General features: G+C 37.4%; 1 protein-coding gene across 2 annotated transcripts in view; it reads left to right on the top strand.

Annotated features, from left to right (window-relative positions):
* Positions 1-16,018, top strand: part of Sec23a (SEC23 homolog A, COPII component) — a 55,599-nt gene extending 39,581 nt beyond the window's left edge. The window contains exons 15-21 of one of the 2 annotated variants that reach the window (XR_206012.4): positions 3,225-3,302; positions 4,665-4,826; positions 5,851-5,937; positions 6,939-7,094; positions 9,222-9,287; positions 11,820-11,969; positions 14,437-14,599. Coding sequence is in view for 1 of the 2 variants with exons in the window: in XM_004862747.4 (XP_004862804.1) it covers positions 3,225-3,302; positions 4,665-4,826; positions 5,851-5,937; positions 6,939-7,094; positions 9,222-9,287; positions 14,437-14,526 (639 nt within the window). In the remaining variant the exon portion in view is untranslated. Of the gene's footprint in view, positions 1-3,224; positions 3,303-4,664; positions 4,827-5,850; positions 5,938-6,938; positions 7,095-9,221; positions 9,288-11,819; positions 11,970-14,436 lie in introns of both variants that reach the window. The other variant, XM_004862747.4, reaches the window with a different exon arrangement.
* The last annotated feature ends 394 nt before the right edge of the window (positions 16,019-16,412 follow it).

Raw genomic sequence — 16,412 nt, 5'->3', positions numbered from 1 at the left:
CATGTTGGCCTTGCTAGGTTCTCACCAACCATGTAAATTTTTCTTTTCTGGGTAATAAGTTGTACTCTTTTGGTTTTTTTGAGACAGTGTCTCACTATGTAATTCAGGCTGGCCTTGAACTCACTGTGTAACCCAGGCTGGTCTTGAACTCACGGTGATCCTCCTGCCTCAGCCTCTTGAGTGCTGGGATTACAGATGCGCACCACCATGCCTGGCTATAAATTGCACGCTTAAGTAGCTTGCTTCCTTTTCATTGAAAGTGATTTTATCTTTACGAGTAGTCAGTCTGGTTTTTTTTTTTTCGGTACTGGGGATTGAACTCAGGATCTTTCATTTGCAAGGCAGGCACAGCACTGCTGAGCTAAATTCCTGGCCCTTTAAAGTGATTTTTATCTTAACAAATGCATTATTTTGAGATTCTAAAAGCTGTTTGAAGTACTTAGCACTTTTACTTGTCAAGTATCTATGATTTATAGTAAAGTGCTTGTATGACACAAAATTGAATAGTACACCTTGGATTATCAGCTTGTATAAAACTCCTAAGTACCTTTTCTAGTAAAGGTGGACTATTTCTGTGTCCCTTAATTGTATGAGGGCAGTGAAATGACTCAGAAGATGGTAAGTTTTTAGAAATCTCAGTAGGTGCAGGCTATTCTCATACTTCAACGTCAAAACTTTCAACATTGTTTGACATGCTTGCAAAACACAAACATTAGTAGAATAGAAAACAGAAGAGTCTGGTAAATAGCTAAATGAGACAATTGCAGAACTGCAGTGTAGCTCTCACTTGCATACTGTATATTTTGCGACATTGACAGCACCTGCGGGGCATTTGGGCTGAAGGTTGGGTGAGTTGTGGCAGAATGAAAATTTACCTGTGCTCTTCCTTCACTTCAGGAGAGTGTGTCTGCTACCACAGTCAGGTGGCAGCAGGAACAGGAGGCCCCTGCTAGCCGACTTCCATCCTGCTTCTTGGGTAAACTGTCACCAGTTCTGTGCCTCCTCCATCTGGGTCCAACTGAGAATGGAGTTACCCAAAGAAACAGAGTTGTGTTAGTCAGCTTTTTGAGATCATTGATTTTAAAGAGAAAATGTGTATTTCAGCTCATGCTTTTGGAAGTTTTGTTTCATAATCATTGGCCCTGTTGCTTTAGGTCTGTGGTGAGGCAGTGGATCTACCATGGCACAGAGAGTATTGGAGCAGAGCTGTTGGTCTCATGGCTAAGAACTGAGACAGAGAGAGGAGGAGTAAAGGATGGGGTTCCCCCAGTCCTCTTCAAAGAAGCACTTCAAGAACTGACAGAGCTTCCAGTAGGCCCCATGTCTCAGTATCCGACAGCTCCCATTGTGCTCTGTGGCCTGGGGACCAAGCCTTGGAGGGGTGTATATGACCCAGTTTTAGTGTATGTGCTGCCAAAGCAAGCACAATGTGATCCAAACTGTAGGGCTGGGGATGTAGCTCAATGATAGGGCACCCGCTTAACATGCATAGGCTGTGGCTCAATCCCCAGGATGAAAAAAGAAAGATTCAAAGTGGACTACCATGCAGGACTGAAAGATTGCTATGGAAACTAGTGATAAAGACAGCTTGGTCGCTGTCTGTCTTGCACTTTGGCTGGCATCATATGATGTGCAAAGTTCAGTGACAGGATTTTAAAAATCACAACCTCTTGAGTTAGGTGGGGTAGTATGTGCCTGTAACTTCTGTATTCTGGGAGGCTGAGGCAGGAGGATAACAAATTCCAGCCTGGCCTGGGTAGTTTAGCAACTTAGTGAGAGTGAGAGCCCGTCTTTTAAAAAAAAGGACTGGAGTTATAGATCAGTGTAAAGACCCTGGGTTCAGTCTCTAGTACTGAAAAATAAAGGGGGCGGGGGCGGGACAAAAAATGAGCAGAGGTCATGATCAAGGAATTAAAGAAAGAATGCAAGTGACTATTAAACTTAATAAAGAGTTACTAATCTTGCTTAAATAGAACAAGACAGTTTTTATCTATTTTAAACTGGTAAGAATGAGAAGAACATGATAAGTGCTAGAGCTGGCCAGTATTCAGGGAAATGGACAGCTTTTAGTTTGAAAGTTTGGTGTATGAATCTGTACCGCTTTTATAAACGTCTCTATACCCAAACATGTAGGAAGAAATTGTTGACAACATCAAAGACTTTTAAAACTATCTTTTACTCGAAAATTCTACCTCTAAGAATTTATCCTAATGATACAACAGGACAAACGTAGATGCCAATAATGAGGGATTGGTTTGGATAGTTATGGTATATGTCAGCATAGCAGAATGCTAATCAGGTGTTAAAAATGAAGTAGCACTAGAGTATTTAATGACATCAAAGAACCGTTTCAAATAAAAGCAAGAACTTTGGACATAAGTAAATATTAGCTGGTGCATGCCTGTAATATCAGCTACTCAGCTGGCTGAGATGGGAGGGTCATGAGTTTGAAGCCAGCCTGGGTAACATAATGAGACTTTGTCTCAAAAAAAAAAAAAGTATCAAATACATCCTACATTGGGAAGTGGCCTTTTTTGTTTTTGTTTTTTGAGGCAAGGTCTCCCTTTGTAGTTCAGGTTGGCCCTGAACTCACCATGTAGTCCAGGTTGGCCTCAAACTCGCAGTGATCCTCCTGCCTCAGCCTCCCAAGTGCTGGGATTACAGGCATGTGCCTTCTTTTCCTTCCCTTCCCTCTCTTCCCTTCCCTCCCTTCCCTTCTCTCCCTCTCTCTCTCTCTCTCTCTCCTCTCTCTCTTGGGATTGAATTTAGGACCCTGTGCTTTTGAGGCAGGCACAGTGCCACTGAGCTAAATCCCCAGCCCTTTGTGTTCTTTCTTTACCAGATTGCCCATGGATCTCCTCAATTTTCTCCTTTTTTTTTTTTTTTTTTTTGGTATTTCTGGTGTATCAGATTTTTTAGCAGCAACTTCCTTTTGTACCTATTATGATATTTTGATATTATATCTTTCATCAGTTGGCTAATATCTTTTTTTGTGAAGTCTTAGGGAGCTCATGTTAAGCTTTTTGGGTCAATATTTAGGAATTCTTTATTTTTTCCAGAGCACTTAGTTAAAAAATCCAAACATTTAAGGGTAAGTTGTTATTGCACTGGGGCAAAGTAACATTTGCTTCTAAAATTTGGGTATTTTCTTTTGGTTGTAATCAGTCTGTTGCTAAGTCTATATATAATCTTCCAAAGGGAATACCTTATTTTGTTTTATTTAGTGTCAGAAATTTGGAGAATATCACAAAGATGATCCAAGTTCCTTCAGATTTTCAGAAACTTTCTCCCTTTATCCACAGGTAAGTAGATAAAAGGTCCATGTTGTTTTCTTGTGTTGCCAATAGCATTGGGTCTCATCTTTTCTGTTATTTATATTTTATTCACTTTATAGGACCTATTCTGTTGAGTTATTCTTTTGGTTATGCAAATTAGGGGATAACTTTGATGTTTATGCTGTGAATTCTTAGTGAAAAGTATATAGTATTTTCATAATTTGTCATTTATTTGTAGTAAATAGATATTTACTCTGAAACCTTACCATGAGTATCGTTAGGTGTAAGGCCGACTAGCTTTCCATCTAATAAACAAGGGTTCTAATTGCAGTGGACTAGAAAGACTTCATATGTGATAATTTTAGTCTTACATCAAGTTATCACCTGAGAACAGTTTTATGAGGCCATACCAGCTCAATAGAAAGGAACTAATTTTATTTACCTTATAGAATGTTTTTCACTGGGAGCAGGGGACTCTATCCCTTTATCTGTCAGTTTATTAGATTATTTATTTTTTAAAGTTTATTAGATTTATTAAAAGCCTTGTTTTTTTACATAATAAGTAAGAGATAACATTTATTTAGTGAGTACAACGTGCAGGGGACCTTAGGAGGATAAAAATGATGATGTAGATGCTGCTTTAAAAAGCTTCAGACCCAAGGGTGAGATCTGAGACAATCCGAACAATGCAGAAGAGAAAGTGAAAAATGCTTTGAAAGGTATACAAAATCTAAAGAAAGCTTTTCAGGTGGATGGTTTGATACATCTTTTTTTACAGGAGTTGGCATTTTAGATCAGTTTAGAGGGATGATTAGTGCTGAGATGTGGAAATTCAAGTTTTTGCCCATAAAAACTTTGTCTAAAACTTCAGCTTTCATTTTAGAGCATTCATTCATTCAAATCCTTATTGATCTGTAATCTATAAACTTCATTTTTATATAGGGAGATGTCAACAGACTTCTAATGAGGTCTGGAGAGCCAGGGTCTGTTTATTTTAAGCCATGCAAAATTCTGTTTTGGGAATTTTGAGGCCTCATCTTTGTAGAGAAGCTAATAGTAAAAAGCACAAAAGGCATTAGCGTGAGTATTTGACTGAATTCCTCACACTTTCCTGTTTTTCTTCTCTGTTCCTTAGATTTGAGCACCTGGGTTTTTGTCCCTATTTTTTTTTTTTAATTGCCTCTTGATTTTATTCTTGTTATAGGATTATATTTTTAAGCTGCTGATAAATATGAACAAGGTTCCTTTCTGGAGAATACACTTTTAAATATTCTTATAACTTGTTTTATTGTGTTAATACATAGTTGTAATCAAATGCTTTTGTTAATAGTAAACTCCTATAGTAATATTAAAATCAATAAAAGCCTTCTTACATGTTTTATCTTGCAGTTTATGTTTCATTTAAGAAGATCTCCTTTCTTGCAAATTTTTAATAACAGTCCTGATGAGAGTTCATATTATCGTCACCATTTTATGCGTCAAGATCTGACCCAGTCTCTAATCATGATTCAGCCTATTCTGTATGCATATTCTTTTAGTGGACCACCGGAGGTAAGAGAAGCAGGAAAAAAGTTGATTGGTCTTGTTACTGTTTGAGTAGCATTAAAAAAGCAAAAGTAACTAAGTTCTTTTTGGTAATATAGTTGTTGAATTTAAGAATTTATTGAATGAATCATTATCTCAAGTTGTTCATGTATTCACTTACATTTATGAGTACTTTTTAATACTAGGTATCATTATATTAGAAAATCATTAAAAATATGGTAGGAGAGACTTTTAGATCATTTTGTCTAACTATTTGGTCTGTCAAATCCTCTAGCATGTATGATTATTTATGTCTTTAACAATTTCCAGAAGTGATTATGATTCTATAGTATGTAGCTTATTTCAGAGTTTAGTATCTGATAGTTACAACAACCTTTCTAAACAAAGTCTCTTGTTTTAACATAATCTCATTTTCCTTTAGTCCTTTGAGAATATAAGATGTATAAAATGTGATTCAACAACTTGGCTCAGTAATCTGTCAACATCATCTGCCTAGTGAAGGTTCTGTCCTCGAAAACCTTTTTCTCCTGGCTCTCTGGCACCTGGTGTTCCTGCTGGGTTTCCTCCTACTAATGGAGGTTTCCTTCTCAGTCTTCTTTGTAGAGCTCTAAGTATTGGCACACCACGGAGTTCAGCCTGGGGCTTCCTTCCTCCATCTCTCTAAGTGATGCAGTCTAACCCCATAATTAATTGCCATTTTTGTGCCTGTGATCCCCAAGTTTATGCCCTCAGTCCAGGTCACCCTGTTGCATTCATATGGCAAACTGTTTCCCACGTGCCCTAAATTTGCTGTCCCAAGCCTCTCCCAGCTCACTCAGTGCTGCCTCCATCGAGTCACCTTTGATTCTTCCTGTCTCTGTTTTTTAAATTGTTTTTTAAATTTAATTTAAATTAAAATATACTGTGAGAATTCATAAAAGCAAGAGATTTTAATTGTAAAACTAAAATTCAGAAGATTTCCTGGAAAGATCTGTTTTGTGTTGTTATGTAGTTTATTTTTCCTCATTTCTCACTGTTTTCTTCCCGGCAGCCAGTTCTCCTGGATAGCAGCAGCATTCTTGCAGATCGCATTCTTCTCATGGACACATTCTTCCAGATTTTGATCTATCACGGTGAGGTAAGATTCTGTAGGATTTAAACCAGTGCATGGAAAGTCTTTTTCACTCACGGAAGTTCCCCCTGTATGATATGGCTAGTGTTTGGGTGCTGATAAACCTGGATTTAGGTTGAACCTCCCTAATCCAATATTCCAAAATCCAAGGTACCCCAAACTCCAAAACTTTTTGAGCACCAATACGACACCACAAATAGAAAATTCCACACCATGAAACTTGTTTCATGTTCAAAATTATTAAAAAATAGTTTATAAAATTACCTTCAGGCTATGTGTATAAGAATTATATGAAATGTAACTTTTGTGTTTACATTTAAGTCCTGTCCACAAGGTATCTCATCATGTATATATGCACATTTTCCAAAATCCAGAGATACCAAAATCTTTAATACTTTTGGTCCCAAACATTTTGGATAAGAAATACTTGACCCAGGGCCAGGAATGTAGCTCATTGGTGCCGCACCTGCCTGGCAAGCACAAGGTCCTGAGTTCAATCACAGTACCAAAACAAAAAACAAAAAAACAAAAAACAAAAACTTGACCTGTATGTATAAAATGTCATTCTTCCTAGTATAGGTTTTTAGGCTTCAATTGCAGTTTTGTTCATTTGTCAAGACACAACTGGACAAATGGATTTTACACAAGGCACGCTGTTATGAAAGTGAATGCATTGACATTTACATAGAATAGACATATTGCCTTTAAAGTAATTATCTCAACCAGGGTGCTCTTAAACTCCTGGGTTCAATTGATCCTCCTGCCACAGTCTTCCTGGCATGCATCACTATGCCTGGCTTTGTTTTACTTTTAAAGATGGAGGAAATCCTAATTTGTATCTATTTACTTAAAAATATTTTCTCTTGAAATTAGTATTTGTAAAAATTGAGATTTTTTTTCAATAATTTTATTTTTGTAGAGATTACTTTCTTTGAAAAAATATCTTAGGATTTTTAGGTGAGCAAGCCAGCAATTTAAAATAATTTCTTGAACTGTTTTAAAATTAGACCATAGCACAGTGGCGGAAGTCGGGGTATCAGGACATGCCGGAGTACGAGAATTTCCGGCACCTTCTTCAGGCCCCGGTGGATGACGCGCAGGAGATCCTGCACTCGAGGTTCCCGATGCCGCGGTACATCGACACCGAGCACGGCGGCAGTCAGGTCTGTAGCCCGCGTGCTTGTGTGGGGATGCACCCTCTGGGTCTTTCTTCTCCTTTTCTGACTTTAATCTGACTGGATTGCTCCTTATGTAAAGGAAGGGCAAGGGAAGGAAACGGGCGTGGATGGGATCCAGGGCTTGCTTTTACTGAGGCTTTCAGAGCAAACCAGTGACATTGTGCTGCTGCTTCCTGCGTTCTGCTGCAGCTCAGCCCTGGCGGCACCAGCCTTACTGAGCAGGGAACAGCCTGGGAAGTGGAGCTGTGCACTTCCCTACCTCCTGTTGTTTACTGGTAAAGTCTGTGACTGCTAAGTTTGTGGTTACTCACTTTTTTCTCTTTTCCCTCATTCTGCTGTTCCAGTTTTCTACAAAATAGATTGAAATGTTAAAGGAAAGCGTTGTGGTATTACAAAAGACTTAGGGGGTTTTTCAAACTATGAGGATCAAATGAGGTACATGCATGTGCACCTCTCCCTTTAAAGCCTTCAGAAGGTTAGGTCAGGTGCTTTCGTGTGCGTTCAGACAGCACTTCCTGCTACTCACTTATAATTCTAATCAGTTACCGTAAGTTAAGTATAAGTTGTTATAGGTTTATTTCACTTGCTGCTTAAAGGCAGGTTAGTTTGTTTACTACTGTATTCCTAGTGTCTAGTGCAGTTACTCAGAAATGACAATTTTATTAGGGTTTTACTGTACTTACAGCATGTATTAAGAATTTGCAAGGCCCTTTACTCTCTTTATTTCCTCTGATCCTGAGAATTCTGTTGTTATCTGTATTTTGTAGGTGATAAAACTGGGACTTAGGTGCCTTGTGGCCAAATAAGCCCAGCAAATGAAGGAGCTGGGATTTGAAACCTGGTCTTCTGACCTCAGGGACCAACCTTTTGAGTATTAATTAAATTGTTTACTTAGAGAGTAGAAAATATTTTGTATGATATTAATCTTCAAAAGATAAGACTGCCTATGTTATTCTGGTATGAGTTTAAAATTACAATGTATTCTTTTATTGATTCTCACTGTATATATTGCTATTTTCCTCATTTATTGTTTTGATAATGATAAGTCATGTTGGTAGATGGCTAAAATATTGGCTAAATTATCTCATGGAATCACCCATGGTTTAAAAAGTTTGAGAGTCATTGTTTAAAAAAAATGTAAATTTTTGTGGTTTTTAAAAACGTGTCATTTTATGGAACTTTGAATTTATGATATTTCAGGCTGCTTTGGAATAATTGTAATCTTGCACAAACTCTGTCATAGTTTCTGCACACACTTTTTGGGGGTCCTGGGGACTTCATATTGAGCTATATCTCCCTCCTCCCCACCACCTCCCTTTTTAAAAAATTTGAGATGGGGTCTTACTAAGTCACTAAATTGCCTAGGCTGGTTTGAACTTGTGATTCCCCCTGCCTCAGGTTCCCAGAGTGCTGGGATTACAGGCATGTACCGCCGTGCTGGGCTGCACACACAATTTTTATACACTGAGTTTTATATTAAAATGCATTGTGTGTTATTATTTAGGTTATAGATATGTGATTTGGAGAGAAGAGGGTGTATTTATTTTCTTTTTCTTTGTTTTGAGACAGGGTCTCACTATGTAGTTTCAGCTGACCTTGAACTCACTATGTGACCCAGGCTGGCCTTGAATTCACAGCAATCCTCCTGCCTCAGTTTCCCAGAATGCTGAGATTACAGGCATGTGCCACCATGCCTGGCTGCACACACAAGTTTTATATACTGAGTTTTGTATTAAAAATGCATTGTTTGTTATTACGCAGATAATAGATATTTGATTTGGAGAGAAGAGGGTACATTTGTTTTTTCTTTTCTTTCTTCTTTTTTTTTTTTGAGCAAGGTCTCACTATGTAGCCCAGGCTGGCCTTAAATTCATTACCAGTCCTCCTACCTCAGCTTTCTGAGTGCTAGGATTATAGGTGTGTGCCATCATGCAGGTGGTGCATTTATTATCACAGTGGCCTACACATTTGAAAACTTAATCTTCTTAAATGTTACATTTTAATAAAATTAATTTTACTAACATCAAATTTATTTCAGAAAGTATGTATTTATTCAGCTTATTTACTAAATCCATTTCTGATGGTTAATGCTATTTATTTTTTGCTTTTAAGGCCCGTTTCCTGCTTTCCAAAGTCAACCCTTCACAGACTCATAATAATATGTATGCCTGGGGGCAGGTAAGTGTAAATAACAGTCTTGGAAATTATTTCTGTCTGTTTTCATGGTTTATTTTTCTGAAGGCTGTGTTTTTTCCTGTGTATTTAGTGATGATTTCTGTTGGAAAAGTAATGAAAAAATAAGAGTAGAAAATAGAATTACTATTTGGTGGCACCATAGAAAATAAAAAAGCAATCCTATCAAATAGACAGAACTCCTTCTTATTGCAAGTTTAACACCTTACCCTTGAGACAAAAAGTAATAAAGTATATAAGATGGGAAGTGATGATTTAAGCTTAATGTGAGGCTGTGAACCAGAAAAGACTAATAAGCCAGGAGAGGCCAGGGACTGTAGTGGAGCAGAAAAGCAGGAAGCTTGCAAGTCATTATTGACAACTTTAATTTGGTAGAAATCTTAGCTCCTGATGTAACACCTCAGCATTTATCAAATGTCTAATATGTGCTGGACTCTATGTTGGTGCTTTAGGATATGCATTTGTCACTCTTGCCTTTGAAGAGCTTGTGGTCTAGTGTTAGAGATAAGATGCATATGTATATGTAAGTAAAGTGCAAATGCAAGAATATGGTCAATGTGCCTGAAGTATAAAATATTACAGGGATTAGAAAAAAAATGGAAGCGGTCACATTGAGTGTGTGTGGTAAAAGAGCTCAGGGAAAAGGCATGTTTAGTTTGGAGAATGGTTATTATTTCAATAAGAAATTGCATGAGAAAGGGAATTCTAGCTAGAGGACAGTATGGGCTAAGATAATGGCCTATATGTACAGATGAACAGTAGAACATGCATAGAACATGGAAATGTGTTACATGTCTAGATCATAGAAGATCTCGAATGCCAGGTTGAAGACTGGGAGGTTCTCTTTACTTGGTAATGGAGAGTTGTTGAAGGTTTTTGGACCGAGGTTCAAATTACAATCTTAGATTGTATTGTTTTTGAATCTTTTTTTGAGACAAGGTCTTGCTTTGTAGTTCAGGCTGGGCTTGGACTTGCAATCCTTCTGCCTCACCCTCCCAGAATGCTAGGATAACTGGCATGCCCTACCACACTCAGCAGTATAGTTGAATTTTAAGATTAAGTGGGAGACATCTGTAGACTGAAATTATGTTTACTGAAGTAATGGAAATAAGGGGGAATGAATGCAAGATGGTGAAAAAGAATAGGTTTTGGGAAATTCAAAAGCAAATTCATTGGAACTCAACTGGGAGTTGTAGGTAAGTATATTAGTCCAAGATGTGAAAGCTACATACAAATCTCAACTCTGATTGGATCCTTCATTAGGGGGAGAGAATAGATTATAGGGAATTATGGGGAAGTAAAGAAGTGGACTTTATAAATATAAATGATTCTTTTGTAAATTTAGCCTGAGAATATAATAATATGATAGAAGGATGATTGTTTTTAGGGTAAAAGCACAGAATTTACTTATAGGGCAAGTATAAGGAAACAATATGGGGAAGGAAAAGAACAAGAAAGAAAGAAAACAGATATTTTAAATCCTCGGAAGGAGACAATGTGATTAAGACTACCTGGAACTTAAGCATTGGTGAGGAGGCAGAACATTACTTATGGCAAAAGCAAAACGTGAGAACAATGGCAAAGAAAAAGATTTTGAGATAGAGACGCTCACATATATTTGAATACTTTTTTTTCAGTAATAGATTATTTGCTAACGTGAAAGGCTGAGGTAAAGGACTAGAAAACAGAGATTAAAAACAGCTATCATGAATATAAGAAATCAGCAAGAGATTAAAAAAAATGGCTTTTACAGCAGTGCTGAGCCCCCTGCCCGCCTGTTTTCAAAGTTTTGCTGTATAGATCAGGGTGGCCTTAAACTCACTGTGTAGCCCCAGGCTGGCCTTGAACTTCCAGGGATCTTGCTTCAGCCTTCTGAGAGCTGGGACTACAGGTGTGCGCCACTGTACCCAGCTGAGAAGTCCATTTTATTTACTAGGAATTTTAGAAGCATGCTTCCATAATGTTCTTTACCATGCTCTGTAGTTCAGGCACTAGAGCAAAGATGAAACATTTTGGTGGTAATTTAGGATGAGCTTGATAAAGAGGACACTTTAGAAAACAGGTAGAATAATTTTAGATGAGTGTTAATTGGCTAAGTGTGGGGTCCAGGCTAGGTAGAAGGGCCTGTGTGTATGGGAGGCAAGTACTTCGCCCTGAGCTACGCCCTCCATCTCTCACCACTGTCTGATTCCTAAGGCTTGAAACTTTAATCATGTACAGTGTCTCCCTTCTGCCCTGATGACTCACACATTTTCCCTATTCCCTCTACCTCCCTCCCGTGTCACTAGCCAGAGTCATGTCCTTATTACTTTCACATGGACTGTGGAGCCCGGCTGGCTGCTCTGGGACTTCAGCTCTTCTCTGTTTTGGCAGTGGCCAGATTAGTCTCCATCATGCTGTAGTCTTGCAAGTGAGCTCTGAAATCTTCAGTAACTCTGACTGAATTCTGTACAAATCCTTTCTGGTGGGATCGAGGGTCCTTTCTTGTATGACCCAAATATATTTTTCTACTGTTAGCCGCTGCTTAGATCTTTTGGCCAAATTGGACGTCTTACTCTACTTCAAACACACTGAGCATCTTCCCATCTTCGTGGCTGGAATTCTGTAATGAAAAATGTGATTTAATTCATGGACCAAATACTTCTTGGAAATGATGACTTCTTGTTTGTGAGTTAAAATGATAACATGGAAGGGTAGTTGGGAGGCTTTGAAAGAATGAGCTCGCTAAGTTGGTAAATGTGGAGAAATATCATTTCAGGCCGATAGTTTAGACTGCAGACTCTGCAAGTTGCTTCTCTCTGCCCTTACTACTTTGCCTACAAAGTTTAATACGTGCTTGATATAGATAGTAATGCTCAGTAAATATTACCTGTTTTCACTGGAAAAAAGTCTCTCCCTGAAGATGTCTAACATAAATTTATTTTAAACTTTGGAGTTTAATTATTGTTGCCTGGAAGTAGGGCATTAGAGGCATTAACAAGAGCCCGAAGACCTTTCTTGATTCATGCTTTTTATAAAAGAAATTATGTTAATATTTTCATAATCATAATAACTGATAAGTTGAATCTGTACTATTTTAGTCCCAATGCTAAGATTTTTAATTGTGAAAAACTTCTATGAGGTGTACATTATTTATCCATTTTTTAGAAAAGGAAATTAAGGTTTATATAGGTTAAGTAACTTACCCGAGATCACACAGCTCAATTGTGGCAGGCCCTGATTTTAACCCAGGCCTGATTCCACATTCTGAGTTTTTAATCATTAATTTGATGATGGCCGTTAACTTAGTAGCCAAGGGAATTAACTTAGTGTGATTTTTTTTTTTTTTTTTTTTGGTACCAGGGATTGAACTCAGGTCTTTGTGCTTGCGAGGCAAGCGGCAGAACCACTAAGCCAAATCCCTGGCCCTGGGAATTAACTTAGTACACAAGCATTTTATTTACTAAAAATTAATGGGATCCAATTTTCTTAGTTTTCTTTTTATCAGAAATCCACAGCCCAATCAATGTATTATCTGTGAATAGCCTGAAGAGGGCACCACTGTAACACTGCTTCTGTAATTAAGTGAGAAAGTTTGGACCTTTCTGCCTAATCCTGGATATATATTTTAGGGACAAAAAAAGGCCTATTTGAAAAGTTGAGATTAATTAACTGCAATAAATTTGATTTGGGCATTAGTATTTGTAGTTTCAAATAAGATCTCTGTTGAATGTAAATTAGGCAAGCCATATCTATTTTGTCTTCATCAGAATAAATAGATGTGGGTTTGGGTGAATTGAGGTGGAAAACACATAAAATGAAAAAAAAAATCAGGTACAGTCACAGGAAGAAAAACAGCAAGAGTCACCAGTTTATTATTGGGTTAGGTTAGTTTTGAGACCTGTCCTTGTCTATGGTAACTGTATATGTAAAATAAAGAGAAATATTTCAGTGTTACAAAATAATAGATTTTTCAAAACAATTAATAACGAAGAGCTACTGTACGCCTTCCATGTGTGCCAGGTATTGTTCTGTTTGCTTTTTTCTACTTGACTCTCTGAATTGTGGAACTCTGGGATAAATCCTGTTGTCCTTATTCAGACAGGAGAGCTGAGGCGCAGGTTCAGTAGCTTCCTCAGAGACGCATGAGTAGTCAGTGGCAGAGCCTGAGCTGGAGCCCAGGTGCCTGCCCTGACTCCATGTCTGTAATCCCAGCTCTACTCCCTCCATCACCAGGTTTCCCAAGTTATTATGATTTAGTGTGACAGATAATTTTCTCTTGTTCGGAAGAGGTTCCACATGTCTGGGTGCTATGTCAGATCAGATCCACAGCATCCTCACACTTCTTGTACATAGTTTCCATTTTCGAACTATTTCTATTTATTAATAAATGGAATTTGAGTATCAAAGGAAAAAATTTGAAGTTCAGGTATAAAATCTAGAAATACTTTCTCTTGCTCTAGGAAAATTTCAACTGGGCATGGTGGTGCATGCCTATAATCCCGGCACTTGGGAGGCTGAGGCAGGAGGATCACTGCAATTTCAAGCCCAGCCTGAACTACATAGCGAGATCCTGTCTCAGAATAAAAATTTCATTGTGTATGGATTAGGTATCAAGATCATTTTGTCAATACAGTTTTCAGTACATGTGCTGCTGAAGCGAGTGCTTATTAATACAGTTTTGATTAAAATGGATATTAGGAATTTCCCCTAACTCTTACTAATTACTAAAACCTGCAGAGATAAATTAAAGACTTGAAAACTTGACAAGCATAGTAAATGATATCGTGAATTTACATCCTTTCAGTGGGATTTCTGTTGAAATGGCAGGAGGAGGGTCAGGCTGTCTTAAGCCCAGGTCAGGCTGTCTTAATTGTTCACTGGTCTCGTAACGAGTCCCATCCTGAGACACCTCATCTTCTAGCAGAACCTCAGAGGTGATGGGAGCAGCCCGAGAGGAACAAAGACATAGTCCTGTTACTCAGGGAAGTCTACGTATTTAGGTAGAACTTCCTCCAAGGAATCAGGATCTTAGATGTTATTTCTGCTTAAAGTGATTTCCTTGTCTGTTTTAAACATAGCTCATACATTGATTATGTATTCCAAGGTATCACCCTATGTTTTAATCACAGTGAATACTTCTTTTTTCCTTTAGGAGTCTGGAGCACCTATTCTCACAGATGATGTTAGTTTGCAAGTATTTATGGATCACCTGAAGAAACTTGCTGTGTCAAGTGCTGCTTGACATGCTCAGCGTGTTCAGGACACTTAAGATGAAATAATATCTCAACTTCAGTTTTTCTTTATTCAATTTTTTCTTTTCTTTTCTTTCTTTCTTTCTTTTTTTTTTTGAGACAAGGTTTGCCTCTGTAGCTCAGGCTGGCCTTGAACTTGCTGTGTAGCCCAGGCTGGCCTTGAACATATGATCCTCCTGCCTCAGCCTCCTGAGTACTGGGATTACAGGTGTGCACCACCATGCCCAGCTCCTTTTTCAGTTTATCTGTGGAAACCGACAGAGATATCTCAAAACTTTTTTTTGGTGTCAGTATGATTTGAGATGACATGCAAAAAAAGTTCGCGTTTGTAGAGTAAGCTGAAGTATAATGAGAGCAATGAGAACAAATTTGTTTTATTTGCCACAGTATTAAAACTGGTTTTAGAAATTTGAGTTCTATATAACTTATGTTTAAGAGTAAGATCTGTCTGCCTTGTACTACAGATATAACTTACCTTGTATATTGCAGACAAATCAAAAGTGGCACTGAATGTCCTCCTGACCTTTTAAAACCTATTCAATTTTAGCCAGAAAGGAACAAATCAATAGTGGTAAATGTGAACATTTTTGCATATTTGCTGACTATTTTTCTGTGATTTTTCAGCACTTATGTATGCCCTTGTTTTGTGCTTGCTCTGTTGAAGTGGATTTATTTTTATGATTTGTTTGAAATTATCTGACTTTATAATGGTAATTTTCATAAAGATAATATCATGTTTTTTGTTTATTTGGAAAAATTGTTTAGAGATGAAGAAATATTTGGGGCAGGGATGATAATCCCACAACTGACAGTAAATGTGAAATTCTTACTAAGTACCCGGTTTATGTGACTAACTACAACACTTTTTTTTTTTAAAGAAAAGATTGCTAGAAAATAAAGCATTTTGTCACAGTACATAAAGAAAGCCTTTGCAGTAAAATGAAAATTGTAACTGCTAAACCAAAATTGGTTTTCATTACATTATTTTGATGTCTCCCCTTTTTCTGAGGTAAATTTTACATTATATCCTTCAGTATTTTAACACTATATTGGGAGCCTACACAGTTCCTTTTTCCTCCTGCTTCCTTTTTTATGAAATTTATTAAGATTCTTATTGAAACAGTATTATGTAATGTTTGTTTAATTGTGTCATGTGATACACAGTTTTATTTTGATTTATTCATTGATAATCATTCACTTTTATGTTCTAAGGTTTACTTGTAGCAAATATGTTTACATTGCTAAGGCCAGATATGATTTGACAATAAAATTCACATATCAAGTGCTGAAATGAAAGGTGGTGCTCTGATACATGATTAGAGAGACAGTTTTGATGATTGTACTCACATGAACACAATCACAGGATGGTAAAACAGAAACTTGTAATTATTTATATTATATTCATTTAGTTTAACTTTGTTCCATCGTATTTGAATTGAACTGTGCTAGGCCAAAATGCCAATAAAATACGCTCTTCTCTGATTTTCTGGTTATTTTTGAATACTACTAAAGCTTGAGAAACCCAATGTAAAATTTAGAGCATTTAAACTTTTTTGGATTGACACATAATTGTACATATTTGCAGGGCACAACGTGATAATTTGATATATGAATACAATATGTCGTGATCAAATGGGGTAATTAGCATTTTCATGGCCTTAAACATGTATTATTTCTTTGTGTTGGCAGTCTTCAGGCTCCTGTCTTCTGTTTCTTTATAAAATATGTAGTTGTTGTAGCTATAGACACCCTACAGTGCTATAGGAACCTAGAACTCACTCCCGTATCCAACTGTGTTTAGTGCCTGTTGTCTGACCTCCCTCTGTCCTTCCTAGTTTCTAGTGACAACAGTTCTACTCTAATTCCTCAAAATCAG

The sequence above is a fragment of the Heterocephalus glaber genome, unplaced genomic scaffold, assembly GCF_053883595.1.
Source record: "Heterocephalus glaber isolate CG9 unplaced genomic scaffold, H.glaber_assembly_v1.0 deba00000901, whole genome shotgun sequence".
In the NCBI taxonomy this organism is placed as follows: Eukaryota; Metazoa; Chordata; class Mammalia; order Rodentia; family Bathyergidae; genus Heterocephalus; species Heterocephalus glaber.
This window is presented reverse-complemented; position numbering and strand designations above follow the sequence as displayed.